The following is a 14975-nucleotide window of genomic DNA, read 5'->3' on the forward strand; positions in this document are numbered from 1 at the left end:
CAGCTATTGCAACTGTGTATACGTTTCACGAGGGTGTTATCTGATATATTTTAGATGGTGTGAAGTGAAATTCTTAACTGTGAATTGATCATTTCCGATGGCCCAAAACAAAACAAAATAAAAAACTGATATCGTTGCTATATAATTCATGCCCGAGTATGAGATCATTACCCATATTGTGTTCAAATATTTCATTTAATTGAACTGTTGTAGAGTGTAGATTAATCAAGAAGGAAACTAAGGTTAAAATGGTACGATAATAGATTATTTTTGTTATTTATAAATTTTTACATTTAGTAGCTCACTCTGCCAGAGGGCGAGCCTCGAAGCAAAGATAAAGTTGTAACATGGTGACTGTCCTTTTCATTTCTATACCTTTCTATTGTGGTTTATTTTTAACTGATGCCGTATGAGCAGTTGATCATATTAGAACTTTCACTTTTTTTTTAATCATATTTTTGGCTTTTGATCTCAAGACAAGTGACAGAAAAAATTATATATATTAAATATTGGTTAAATCTTAGAGTTTAATGATTATATTGATGATTTTATATTATCGTTCAATTATAATTTAATCATAATTTATTGTTTATATAATTTTTAAGGTAATCATTGTCAAAACTTTTTTCTCTAAAACTTATGATTACTTTTTAATGAATAATGTATGACTTCTTAAGGTTATACAATAAAATAGATTAAGAAAAAATTAATTAACCTTTTTGTTTATATTAAATATTTTTAATTTTTCAAATATATATCTTTTATTTTTCTTATTGATTATTTTGATATTTTATACATTATTTTCTCTCTCTCGATCATTGTTGATAAAAGTATAATTGAGAAAATAGTAATTAATACATAGAATTTTAAAATAATAGATATACACAAATAATTTTTCTTAAAAAATAACAAAAAAAAGGAGAAATGTAAAATACTATTTAGGATTGGAACGGACACAGTTGGTATTTTGGCTGTTAACTTACCAAGAGAAGGAATGTTTGTTAGCAATGGTCTCGATTTTCCTCAATTGTGATTATCAATGAGCTGAAAGAACTCAAACTATTGCCAATGTGTATTATCTGTGTCATTGTACATAAGTTTTGGGTGCAGTGTTAAGTTGCCAATTATGTGAATCGAAGCACGCAATGCTAAATCCATGCAAAAGAAAGAAAGAAAGAAATTCACTCTTCGACCATGTCGTGCAGTTTCTAGCTTTGTGATTAGAATTTAATATCTAAATTGTTTTTTTAGTTTTTTTATATCTAATTTTAAAATTTTTTCCCCTTCATTAATTTGTGAGAGATACTCTTGTTGAAATTCGCATCCAAATCCAAAAGAAATTTTAATGTATGAAAAATTTGAAGTAACAGAAATTTAAGCATATACCAAACACAAACTGTTAAAACTTGTACACGTACTTGTTGTAAACGTACGCACTTAACTACATTGTGACACGTTAGTCGTTAAATTTGTATAAGCCAATACTCAGCCACTAATACATTACACTTAATCCTTCACCAGCCTTTACCTCGAAGTTTCTCCGAATGAATCGCTCTTTGTTTGCTCAAACGGTATAACTCTATGAATATGTAATAGTAGTAATCAATTTAATTAATAATATTTATTTGGATGCTTTGACTTGGTTTTCAAATCTACATTTGCTTCCTACGAAAGGCAAAACAACACTAATAAGATCAAATAAATACACGAAATATTAAAACCCATACTATTTTAGGCTCCACCACCATCCAATAATAACACTTCTAATTAATCATAGTGCATCCAAAAATAGAAGGCAAAACAAGTTAATTAAGTCCATAAATAACACTTAGCAAAAACGAAAACCGTTAAGATCCGTTATTGTATTATATCTATATGTCCCTCCTCCCATTTCTCTCCATCTCCCATTGCTCTGAACAAACAAAGCCCGAGAAAATAAGGGAAGAGAAAAAATTAAGCCCCAGAAAAAGGTCCCTTCCATAAGCACCTTCCCCGCCGGAGATGCAGCCGAAATCTCACACCCCTTTTTTTGTCCCTCCCCAAAAAGCCATGAACAACAATAACCCTAACAACAACAGTAACAGAATCTCATCACCAAGAAATGGCAACAGCACTACCCAGGCTTGTGCTGCATGCAAGTACCAACGCAGAAAGTGTGCACCCGATTGCATTCTTGCACCTTACTTCCCTCACGAACGCCAACGCCAGTTCCTCAACGCGCACAAGTTGTTTGGCGTGAGCAACATCACCAAGATCATCAAGCTTCTCAGCCCTCAGGACAAGGACCAAGCCATGCGTACCATCATTTACCAATCCGACATGCGCGCTACAGATCCAGTTGGTGGTTGCTATAGGTGCATTTTTTTCATCCACAAATGTTACTTTATTAATTTTGTTAGACATATTATTTGGATGATTCGAACCTGATACTTCTCTCCCTAATTTACGTCCATTGATGGATATTAATTATCCATGTGGCAAAATATTATTTAAAACATAAATAAATAATAAGTATAATATAAATATAAAGACCTTTCAGTATAATCTTTTTGTCATTTAGGTTTGAGTTCATATTTGGGGTTTCCTAGGCCCAGCCTAACACCCTCTTCTCCCTTCGAGTCAATCTTATTTCTCCCTGTTATAGGTACATTCTCGATCTCCAGGCCCAGATCGAGTACTATAGGGCGGAACTCGAACTCGTCCTTCAACAACTCGCCATTTTTAGAGCTCAGGCTCAACAACAACAACAACAACAACAACAACAACATGGTATCTATGCTCCAAACAACGTTAATATCGCTGTCAATGGCGATGGCGAGGTTTTGAATGCTGATCCAATGGGATTGTACGACCAGCAACAACATTATCAGTGTCTTCAGCCACAACAACAGGAGCAGTATGCTATGATGCATGAAAATGGTCATGGAAGCCAAAACAGCGACGGCACTGCTTTCCAGGAACAAATAAACACGTGGGCTGTGCAGAACACTGCTGTGTCTCTTTCTTCGTTGTCGTTGCAAGGGCAGGGTAGTAATGTTAGCGATGGGTATGATCACAAGCCGGTGCTGGGGATTGACATGGATTCTGATGAGAGAAGTGAGTTAGGGTTCGAGTCTGAAGAATTAGTCCATCGCAGGTTTGTAAATTTATAGTATATATATCTTGCCATGATATCATTTCTTGGAACATTTGCATGGATGCTGAAATTTGGACACTCACAAATTATAAACATTCCATCAATTCTTCACATTTTTCTTTGAGAAAAGTATTCATCAACACCCAATATACTATTATATATGTACACCTAGTGAAAGAGAGAAAAGAGAAAAATATAAAAAATGTTACAAGGACACCTATTATACTGTTTAACACTTAGAAGAGAGAAAAAAATATAGATATAATAATATTTATGACGTGAGATATGGATTGATAATTATGATAAGTATTAAAAAGATATTTAAAATAATGAGATGTTTATGTATTATTTCTAAAAAATATAAATATTATAGGTATATATTATGATGTGACATGAAGAAAGAAATAAAAAAAATTATAAATATTGATAATGTGTTTTAAAAGTGTAAATTTGTGTATTATTTTTTTCTCTTATCTCTCTTTCTTTTATATCATATTATCAATAATATCAATTACTTTTTTAAGACTATAATATCAATCACTTAATATAATGCCCTTCATTAATCTTCACATAACATATAATAAGTTATTATTAAATATTAATAGTATTTTGTAAATTATAAAATTTGAATAAACACTTGATATATGATCTTAAACTACATAATAGTTTCTCTTCTCAAGCTGAAGACACTCAAAACATCAAGAATTATTTTGCGAATAGCATGCATATCTAGAATCTGCCTTAATTAAAGCTTGTTATGTAACTAGTAATGATATGTGAACAACTCTATACAACAAACACCCTATTAAGTATTAATACTAATTTTTTTTCCTCTTCCTATCACATTACTTACAATTATCCCTCTTTCCCTAAATGTTAAATAGCACGGAGCTGTGCGTGCAACTTTTTCCTTATGGAACATCCACTTGTAGGTTGTAACTAATAAAGGCATTTGCATTGGAATTGTTTAATTAGAAGTTAATGGGATGTGTGATCTAGGATATCTGTAAAGGCATTAATTCCAACAAAATGAATAGTTATTATGATCGAAGTTATGAATTTATGATTATCATTCGTTGTTTTTATGTGTTTTATTGATGCAAACTTACGTAACATCTTCTAACATGATCAAATTTTTTATTTAAATAATTAATATGCAGTGATGAAGCAGTTTTATTTAAGATAGACGATGCATTGGAATTGTTTAATTAGAAGTTAATGGGATGTGTGATCTAGGATATCTGTAAAGGCATTAATTCCAACAAAAATGAATAGTTATTATGATCGAAGTTATGAATTTATGATTATCATTCGTTGTTTTTATGTGTTTTATTGATGCAAACTTACGTAACATCTTCTAACATGATCAAATTTTTTATTTAAATAATTAATATGCAGTGATGAAGCAGTTTTATTTAAGATAGACGATGCAGAAATTAAAGCGGAGGCTGATCACTGCATGCAACAAGCTCAAGACCATGACCTGAAAGGTGCAGCAACATCGTTTACTCTCACAAATTGTACTTGCTGATGAGGACATGGTGTTAATTAATTAGAATAGATTGTAGAAATTGCTTCCACAAAATCGTTCATTTTGTTGGCATTAGAGGTTAAAATTTTTCAAGTCTTATATGTGCGGCTGAGTTATTTACACTATTTCTTTCACAGAATTAGTATTATTTTTTTTCTCTCCTTATAATCAATAATAAATAATGTATTCCCACTCCTGATGTCTGATTCAATGAAAGGAATGAACAGAGAGAGGGAGTGAGTGGTTGAATTTTTGTTAAAAGAAATAAAACAGATGGATAGAGAAGGGAGAACACTCAAAACTCTCTAAAGAAACTTGTGTTGTTTTTACTTTTTTTTTTTGGTAGTCTTTACTTTTTGATGACTTAATTGCAAATGCACTATTTAATATATGAGGATTTGTAGATATAGTAGAAGACACCTCATGATACATATTAATGAATTATTATATAACCCCTAAAAATAGAGTGTTCATTATATATATATATATATATATATATATAATTAGGCTGGTATAACTTTAATAATTATTATATTATTTTTATAATTTGATATAAAATATGATTTTTATTAATCTAATTATTGAATTATATCTACATATCATAAAAAAAATGACTGGATCAAATTTTTTCAAAATTGAACAATGACAAGAAGACAATTAAATGATTCATATTTTAATATATTTTAAAATATTTATATTATGTTGACTTTAATATATATAAACGAGATAATAAATGACTTTGGATTAATATAAAATTTTGTATATATAATTTATGTGAAAAGAATTTTTAATCTAACGATAAGTTTTAAGAAAAATATTATCTAGTTGAAAATTACAAAATGTTATAACAATTACTAAAGTTAGACGGGTGTAATTTGATTTTTCCTATATATATATATATATATATATATATATATATTAGAAGCAACAAAAAGTACATGTGAAAATGCAGCAGTGACAAGAGGAGAGGGGCGGGGGTATGAAAATTCATAAAAAAAAGTTATTTAATTTTTAAAAATATTTTTGTAGATGGTTAATTGAAAGAAAGTTTTTTGAAATAATCATAGGAATGATTCAATTTTAAAAAATATATTTTATGAATGGTTTGAATATCTATCTAAAAGAATGTTAATAAATGAATTGAATAATTTTCATTAAAAAGATTATAGACAAGTTAAATATTTTAAATGAAATTAAGATTTAACAAGCAGAACGAATCAGATGCAAAATGGCACTCCTTCTCCAATATAAATACATAAAGGCATTTACCATGAATTGACTCACACTCACAGTCAGCAGCAGCATGAGCAGTGGGAAGAAAAGCAAGTCGTGTTGTGGTTTGCTACTAGCTAGAGGTAGTTCTCATAGCCTTGACATGCATTGGAGGACAGTTATGCTGCAAGACATGCGTGTGCATGACCATGCATCCTTAAGAACGCTTCTGATAGAAGTGTTCAAAATCAAATCAAACTATTTATAAACAGCTAAATTGACTAAAAAAAATAACAAATCACAAAAATATAAAATATAAAAAATCCTATATATTTTTTTTGGTTTGGTTTGATTATCAGATTTTGTTATAAAAATCTGAACCAAACAAAACAAATAGCATATTATAATTATATTAATTTTTATTGTGGTAATTAATAATAAATATTAAGTAGTTTATTATTATTTTTATTTATAATCAAGATTAATATTTTGTTAAAAAATAATGTAAATTATCAAATGATGTCCAAATTACTATTATGTTAAAAAAAATTATAATATTATTTTATATTAATGTTAAATAAAAGTAAAAATAATAAATTTGAACTAAAATATGTTAAAAAAATTTAATAAAAAAATAAAATTCATTTTTAAAATGATATAACATAATAATAATTATGTAAGTTTAGTTGATAGATTTTAAATTATGATAATATATTAAAAAAAAAAAAACCACAAAATCAAACTAAATTAAACCGCAAAAAATTGATTTAATTTGATTTGGATTTGGTGTTATATTCAAATAAAACCGTGTCATAATTTTATGTTTGATTTGAATGAATTTTTTGTCTAAAAACTAAGTTGCTGTTGTCCCAATGATGACACTGATACGGCTAGCAACTATCATGACCTTTATATTTAATCACTTTTAATTTTTTTAATTTGTAGAAATTGAAATCATACACAAATAGCAAGGAGTTTACACTTTACAAGAACCTCTCTTGTCTTGACCTTGTTTCCAAGGATAATCAAGTTGTTTTTATTTTCCTTTTAATTTTAATTTGGTTTTAGAATGGCCTTGCTTGCAAATTGCAATTGCATTGTGGTGTGTGTATTGTACTGTATTGGCCGGTGTCTTGTTTTGCCAGAGCCTAACAAGTGCTTAAATTAATAGAGTTTGCTTACTAATTTTGGCAAAGTCATAAATTTTATGCTATTCTTTTTGGTATAGCTATGATATCATCTTTGAATAAAAAGATAAAAGGTATTCATACAACAAAATTATAGTATAATTTTTTTTTTTGTTATCTATCTTTCTTCATATCATATCATCCATTTTATCTCATATTCTCTTGATCTGTTCCTAATTATTAATTTATTAATAAAAAAACTATGTAAAAAAAAAAGTTGCATGAGTTCAATTTTTCTATAATATATGATTAATTATTAAAAAAAGTGAAAAAAAAAACTCTCCAATTGTACGATTGTTTGGAGTGGAGAGTAATTCAATTTGGAGTGCACGGCCAACGCCCATTCTTACCCAAGAAACAAAATAAAAACCCTAGCCTCTTACTCTTTCTCTCCCATCAGCTGCTACTTCCTAATCCACCATCTTTCAGAAAATCAAAATGTGTTCCTTGCTTCTAGGGCAGGAAAACCTTTGACTAGAGGTTGTCTAGCCAGAAGTTGCAGAACATCTCTGCCTCATCAAAAGTTGCAGAATGTCTCTGCCTTGTTGGAAAACTAAATTTGACGCCTACTTAGAAAAGCAGCGGCTACACTCACTATTGGCCCCAAAAATGACCGTGAAACACATCGTTACCATTGCAACAGCCAGGCACTCTGTAACGGCTCTTTTAGGAGCTGTAGGGTGCCACATTGCTCCACTACCCCGCTGTTGTGCGTGATTGACAACGATGATCCTCTAAAATAGTAGTGTTTCATAATATCATTAAAATTACAAGAACAAGGTAGGAGAGCTGTTAAAACTAGTAAAATTAATTGAATGGTTAAACAAGAACAGAACCCAAATTGAAATTTGATGACTAAAGCAAATTGCATTACAATAAGGGGGGAAAATGGAGCAAAAACTTGACTTTCAATAGTTCTTTGATTTGCACTTGTAACATAAATTGGATGAACACCTATAGAATGAGGCAAGTTTTCATCTTTTCCTATCAGTTTTTCCTAAAACACTGTAAATAGAAGGTTGCATAATTTTAACCTCACTCAGTAAAACACAGATTTTGCCACCCAAGTTTATATACCTCAGCCTCAGCTACATCCTTAAAAGGAAGAGCAAAATTCGACATTGGTACAAAAAAATGTTTTCACCATTTGGTGAAGCAGGTTAGAGATCCAAATCATCCATATCTGGCACCCGACTAGGAGGTTTATTTTTGTCATGTGGATTATCCAACACAGCTGCCTCGGTTGTTGTCAGTAGCAATGACACACTGCATGAGAACAAAATAGTTAAATTAATAATAATAGCCAAAGACAGTTTTGTCTCTAAGATGCAATGCACAAGGCTTGTATTCACCCTTGATTTTATTCAAGATACATCATGATTTTAACCCACTGAAATTACACATACTTGTGCACTTCATAAATAAACTCAATTTAGCGAAGCTTTCTCCAATACTCTAGTCTAGGCAAAGAAAATGCAGTGCGATGATATAACTTTACCTGGCAGCATCTACCAAAGCTGTTCTAACAACTTTAAGAGGATCTATTATTCCAGCCTTTACCATATCAACATAGACACCTGCTTTAGCAGAATAAGCAACCAACTAAGCATAAAAAGATAAGTTGAAAAAAAAACAATCATAATGGATTTCAAACCAACAGGAAGCCCGCTCCATTATCAAGGACAGAAGTCAATGAACAAAATAATACTAACAGGTGGAAAATAATAATCATAATGGATTTCAATGTAATTTTATTATATATGCAAACTGGCTACAAACCTTTAGCAGCATCAAAACCTAAATTATGATCATCTTGTTCCAACAATTTGCTGTGGACCAAAGCACCATCAAAACCAGCATTTGAAGCTATTGTAGAGGTAGGTGCCTGGGATAAATAACATGCATTGTAAGGAAAGATGAAAAATTACCAAGCAAGTAAGAATATCATAATAGAGAAGAGAAAGCGTTGCTTTATGCTACAAAGTAATGTAGGTGCAGCAAATGGTACTACCTTGAGTGCATTCTGAATAATTTGTACTCCTCTCTTCTCATCTTCATTTTGAGTTTGAAGGTTATCCAAGACTTTGGTAGCATATAGGAGAGCAACTCCACCACCTGGTTCAAACAATTACATATTAACTTTAATCGACGAACTTGAGTGTTCTAAGAATACAAAGTGCAATCCCTTGCCTCTTCTATATACTTATTATCCCATCAGAAAGAAGGAAAAATGAATTACCTGGAACAATTCCCTCTTCCACAGCAGCTCTAGTGGCATTTAAAGCATCTGTTACTCTATCTTTCCTTTCCCCAACTTCGGCCTCACTAGCCCCCCCAACCTGAATATTTGGTTGCATCTTCCATGTGAGATGATGACTATAAATTAATCATTATATACTAGTATTCTCAAGGATGAGTGACAAACTTTGAAAACAGCTACACCACCAGATAGTTTTGATAGGCGTTCCTGTGCTTTTTCTTTATCAAATGTGGCAGAACTCTCTTCCATAGCTGTCCTCAGCTACAAAAGATATATGATTATTAAACATCACAAGTTTATTCTAATTGAACAACTTTTGACTATAAGCCACATGAAGGCAATCTAAATTGAGTAATGACAATTGGAAAACATTGTCATGACATGTCAACTTTTGTAAACTGAAATGTCATTATGTATAAGTGTCTACACAACAGACATCACTTGATCTACATAGCTGCAAAATTAGAAACAGTGCACTACGCATTAAACACTAAATGGCATGAACCCACTATAAGAAAATAACTACAACATAAAAGCACTATTGATGAAGGGCGAGCAACCCAACAATTATTGTCATGTAGTGTTGTATGTATGTGGAAATAGGATAAAGATAGCAAAGAAAAAGTGCTCCAAATGCATGTTTAGAATAAGGCCTAAGTTAAGAACCTAGTAATTATGTTCATTAAAATCAATTAGAAAAGAAGAAAATAGATACATACAAAAATTATTCATCTGAATGATTAGAATATTTAAAAAATAAATAACGTACAGGTAAAAATCTAATACTTCAAAAATAAAATCAATAAATAAAAAAGATACCTGTTCACATCTCTCTTCAATGACCTTCTTATCCCCACCACCATGTAGAATAATAGTGTCATCAATGGTGATAGTAACCTGTTGCACATTATAATATATTATATATTATATGACAGCTTGTAGAACCAACTATTACTTATGTTGGTACTTGGTTCAAGCCACATACCTTTTTTGCAGTGCCAAGCATTTCTGGTTGGACTTTATCAAGAGACAAACCACGCTCATCAGTGATGACCTGTTTTCAAATTCATCATAATCTTTTTCATAACATACAACAAGCTGTAGTTCGAAGACCTTGAATAGAAGGAGTTGTTATTAAAATCTTGAAAAGAAAAAAGAGTGCACCCTTAATGGGTATTCGACAAATAAAATGTGGATAGAAAATCACCTCTCCTCCAGTAAGAATTGCAAGATCGTCTAGACTTGCTCTTCTATTATCCCCAAAACCAGGAGCTTTTACAGCACAAACCTAAAGTACAAGAAAGGTGAAATCAAAGAAAGTAAAACAAGTATTTATACAAAATAAAACTCCAAGTAGCTGTAGCCTGTCATATTAAGGTCAAGCACAGAAGACATTTTACAAATCCATAAATAATACTTACCTTAAACTAACATGCAAACAAGAAAAAGCAAGCATGCACCAGATACACACTCTTTAAAACTACTAGGGAAACTTCATTTGTGGTAACCAAAATTCTTCTACAGATGTTAAAGTTTACTGTACATTTCTGTAAACAGGTAGGAGTGAAGGACTTGAGAATCTAATAAGAGTCCACTCAATTATGTGTGCGTTTATAAAAAATAAAAATAAAGAAATTCTTGTCATTTCTAAACGTTTTGAAGCATGACTTTTCTCACTTCCAAGTAAATGAAATCTTTAATGTGGTTGGAATTTGGAACATTTTTCAAGGGTTTTGGATGTAAAGAAAGAAGATAATGGCAGTAAACAGACAATGCACAATTCAAATGACCTTTATGTAGTCACTTGCAGAAGGGTGGGTATTGTCTTTATTTTGTTTGAATTGGACTCATTATTAATTTATTGTTTATCAATCTACTGAACACTTATCATCATGTAAAACTACAACCCGACATAAAATGAAGGGAAACAAAAAAGAGAAAGATAAAGAGACAGTAGAACAAGACAAGAAAGCATATGCAAGTCGTAGGCAGCTAAAGATGACACACTATTAGACAAGAATCCAGCATTCAAGTTCATTGAAACATAAGGTAGCAGGAAATATAACTAAGGAAAAATGGCGTGTGATTGATCACCTTAAGCCCCGCGTGATGCTTGTTGAGTATGAGCATAGCCAACGCATCACTCTCAACATCTTCAGCAACAACTAAGAGTGATCTTTTTTTCTGATTAACATTAAAATAGTAAAGTAAATAATGAGAATCTTGAAATTGCAAATGAAAATGAGCACATTGAATCAGGATTAGCTTATCCACCGTTACTGCCAGCTCCAGTATTTTCAGCAATGAATTCATGTCAGAAATTTTCTTGTCATGGATGAGAATAAAGGGGTTCTCCAATTCCTGACAAAATTAAAATTACCCTTATTAATATCACACACATCTGAACCCAAAGAAAATTAACCAAATTGAATGAAGCTTTTTATTTGCATGAAGTGCATCATGTTGAAATAAACCAAGATACTTTTGTCAAATTGAATCTATAGCTTAGCATGAAGCCATCGATAATAAATATAAAAAAAAATTCATATTAAAATAAGAAATTTGGAGAAGTGAGCTGGAACCCTATTTCCTTACCAATGACTACATGATAGTAAGATAAAAAACAATAAGACTACTTTTACCGAGCAAAGGCATGAACTTCACAGTAGTCAAAGGAGACTTTCTAATACATACTAATACTTATACTAATAGTAAGAGAACATTTGTCTAAACATACATCATCATCAGATTTTAATCTAAGGTAAATCTATAGTAAGACAAACATGCTAGTTCATTTTTTGAGAATGTTTGACATAGTGCATACTCCCTCCGGTCTTGATTATAAAAAGAAAAAAAAAATATTTCACACTTATTAAGGAAATTAGTTAACTTCATTAAAATTGTGTAAATCCCTATTTAAAAAAACTTTTTTTCCTAAATTACCCTTCATTGGAACTTGATATCAAGCATAAAAAAGAGTCTTTGGAAATAAAACCCCTATTAAATGAAGGGTATATTAAATATAGTTTCATTAAATAAGGCAATATTAGTTGAGATTTACTTATATTTGAGACCAAGATAGAAGAGATTTTTTTGCTTATATTCAAAACCGGAGGGAGTATATGTTAGTGACTAAAGAATAAGTCAGCGCTTACACATTTCCGGGTCTTCTGATCAGTAATAAAATAAGGAGATATGTATCCTCTGGTTAACTTCATTCCTTCTACCACTTCCAATTCATTATCCAAAGTGTTCCCATCCTGAAAGTTTTAAAATTATAGATATCCTGGACTGAAACTTTGTTGTGTAATAAGTTCACAAAAATGGACAAATTTGCTTACAACAACAGTAATGACTCCTTCCTTCCCAACTTTCTCCATTGCCCTAGCCATCAATTCTCCAATATCACGCTCCCCATTCGCAGATATAGTTCCAACCTACTAGTCATATACAAGAAATGAATAGCCAATAAAATGAATAACCCAGTTTTATGAATGACACTTAATTTATCCATCAGGTAAGTAAGGTGTAAGTAATGCCAACAATATTCAATGCATATGCACCTATAATTAATAATAGGAGGCAAGCAACAAGCATCATACAGTGAATCGATTTTCTTAACAAAAATTCATTCAGCAAAGGAAAAGTTTCTTGAGAAGCCCTTGCACCTGGGTTATCTCTTCTGGTGTACTTATCATCAATGTTCTGCTCTTCAACTCAGTAATTACAGCATCAACTGCCTTATTTATTCCATTACGTAAGTCCATAACATTTATGCCAGCAGCAATCGATTTACATCCTTCTGTGAGTATTGCCTGAGTCAAAACAGTTGCACAAGTTGTACCTGGAATCAGAGAAGAAACAGTGACTTGTAAGATATGAATGAGTATTAAAAAGGGAATAGATAAAGGCAAATATAACTGAGTTCGTCCCTATGTTTTCCTAACATGAAATAGGGTGGAAATTTTCAGAGGATGTTATTTTAATATTGTCAAGCATCTTTTCAATTATAATATTAGAAAATATTAATTTAAGAAATTTAATGAAAGAGCGATAGCCATCATTGGACATGATCTTCTTTCTTGTTATATATTTTTCACATCTGTTTGATAAGAAATTTAAAATCACTTAAGCAAGTTATATACCGAATCTATTTTAAGAAAGACTATCCTCAGGGATGCTTTTAGAAGACTTGTACTGAAGTAATATAATCAAAGAAAATCAAAATCTCCACAAACAATGATGGGACACTTTCGACGTAAAAGGTTTGTGTTTGAAAGAAAAGTAATCACCGTCTCCAGCAGCAGTGTTGGTAGCCTTGGCCACCTGCTTGACAAGATCCGCCCCAACATTTTTGGATTTGTCTTTAAATTTGATACTTCTGGCCACAGTCACACCGTCCTTCGTGATCCTGGGATTCCCACGACTTCTCTCAATTATCACATTGTGACCCTAATTCAACCAATTCAAAACAAAAGCAGGAAAAATAAAATTTACTCTCCATCACATCAACTCCTCTTGTCAACCTTTGTCCACCAGACTCATCACAACCAAAAAAATGAATAATTTGGCACAACAAAAACTTGCAAGCATGCATAACAAATTACCAAAAGAAAAGGTTAGACACATGTTGGAAAAATTGCATTCAACAATAGCATCAGTAGCAGTTATACTAAATGAGAAACATACATACCTTGGGTCCCATGGTAACTTTGACAGCATCAGCAACCTCAGTTACCCCCTGGAGGATTGCGGCACGAGCCCCGACCCCAAAGTTGATATCTTTGCTCACAAAATTTCTGCTTGACAATACTCCACCATATACCTGTCCCCAAAAATCAAAGTCATCATTCCTCTGTTACAGTCACTGTGAGATAACTGACACCCTTTTAAGAAACATATATATAAAACACAACAAATCAATGGCAATTCAGAATGCAGAAACAAACTCATTTTCATGCACTAGCCAATGTGAGATTAGTCTAAAGAGTAAAGAGTGAGTAAAAAATAGGGAAAAGCAATTGGTGTTGTTCTTACGAGGTTCTTAGCAGAGGGAGAAGCAATGGAAGAAGCTACTCTACGAGCTAATCGATACATTGCAATTGAATTGGAAATCAAATTCCGAGGAAGTCAAATCAGGATTCAGGAATGGCTTGGCAGCCAGGAGAACAAGTAGGGCTTTACAGAGGGTTTAAGTTTCTGCTATGTGAAATGTGACTTTGGAGATTTTCTTTCTGCACCAGTAACTTTTCTTTAATTTTGACATTGTAAGGCTCATATGGGTTGGTATGAAATAATTTAAAAATAATGATCATGCAGTTTTGAATTTGTGATCTTCACAAGCATTACATTCTAACAAACTAAGTTAATAAGTTACTTATATTAAAAAATAATTAATATTATTATATATAATACTAAAATTTCTAATGTATATTTAATACATATATGAGTTTACATAATAAATTTTGTAATAATTAATTTTGATCTAATAATGTATTTTTTTACATAGAAAAATTTTAAATAAAAATTATAAGTTTAATAAAAAATTATATACGTAAAAAATATATTATTAGATCAAAATTAATTATTAAAAAATTTATTATGTAAACTTATATGTGTAGAAATTTTAATATTTTATATAACGATATT

At 31.2% G+C, this 14975-nt stretch overlaps 2 protein-coding genes across 3 annotated transcripts; one reads left to right on the forward strand and one right to left on the reverse strand.

Annotated features, from left to right (window-relative positions):
- Window positions 1–2049: 2049 nt before the first annotated feature.
- On the forward strand, window positions 2050–2903 carry LBD33 (LBD domain-containing transcription factor; the record flags this gene model as incomplete). The annotated part of the gene is made up of 2 exons (XM_003532960.5): window positions 2050–2354; window positions 2645–2903. Coding segments are annotated over exons 1-2 (564 nt in total), but the record flags the coding sequence as incomplete, so codon positions are not given.
- A 5052-nt stretch (window positions 2904–7955) lies between these two features.
- On the reverse strand, window positions 7956–14635 carry LOC100778935 (chaperonin CPN60-like 2, mitochondrial). Of its 2 annotated transcripts, none has more exons than XM_003531566.5 (17): window positions 14364–14635; window positions 14020–14151; window positions 13619–13778; window positions 12995–13170; window positions 12668–12763; window positions 12482–12586; window positions 11601–11687; window positions 11421–11510; window positions 10534–10614; window positions 10312–10380; window positions 10146–10223; window positions 9492–9587; window positions 9306–9405; window positions 9078–9181; window positions 8846–8951; window positions 8565–8643; window positions 7956–8332 (listed from the first exon to the last, which is right to left on the reverse strand). In XM_003531566.5, exons 1-17 carry the CDS (start codon window positions 14421–14423, stop codon window positions 8227–8229), a joined length of 1725 nt encoding a protein of 574 aa, XP_003531614.1. In that variant the 5' UTR covers window positions 14424–14635; the 3' UTR covers window positions 7956–8226. The 2 variants fall into 2 exon arrangements, with proteins under 2 accessions (XP_003531614.1, XP_040874226.1); XM_041018292.1 differs by having other exon boundaries at window positions 13619–13737; window positions 14364–14524.
- Between the last annotated feature and the right edge of the window lie 340 nt (window positions 14636–14975).

This window comes from Glycine max, chromosome 8 (genome assembly GCF_000004515.6).
Source record: "Glycine max cultivar Williams 82 chromosome 8, Glycine_max_v4.0, whole genome shotgun sequence".
NCBI classification, from domain to species: domain Eukaryota; kingdom Viridiplantae; phylum Streptophyta; class Magnoliopsida; order Fabales; family Fabaceae; genus Glycine; species Glycine max.

Excerpts from the sequence above, each read along its gene's own strand:
- LOC100778935 (XM_003531566.5), bottom strand. The coding sequence starts at position 14,423 with ATGTATCGATTAGCTCGTAGAGTAGCTTCTTCCATTGCTTCTCCCTCT. Across the intron at positions 12,764-12,994 it reads CACCAGAAGAGATAACCCAG|GTTGGAACTATATCTGCGAA; the intron begins GTGCAAGGGCTT and ends TATGACTAGTAG. Across the intron at positions 11,688-12,481 it reads ATCAGAAGACCCGGAAATGT|GAATTGGAGAACCCCTTTAT; the intron begins GTAAGCGCTGAC and ends TAATTTTGTCAG.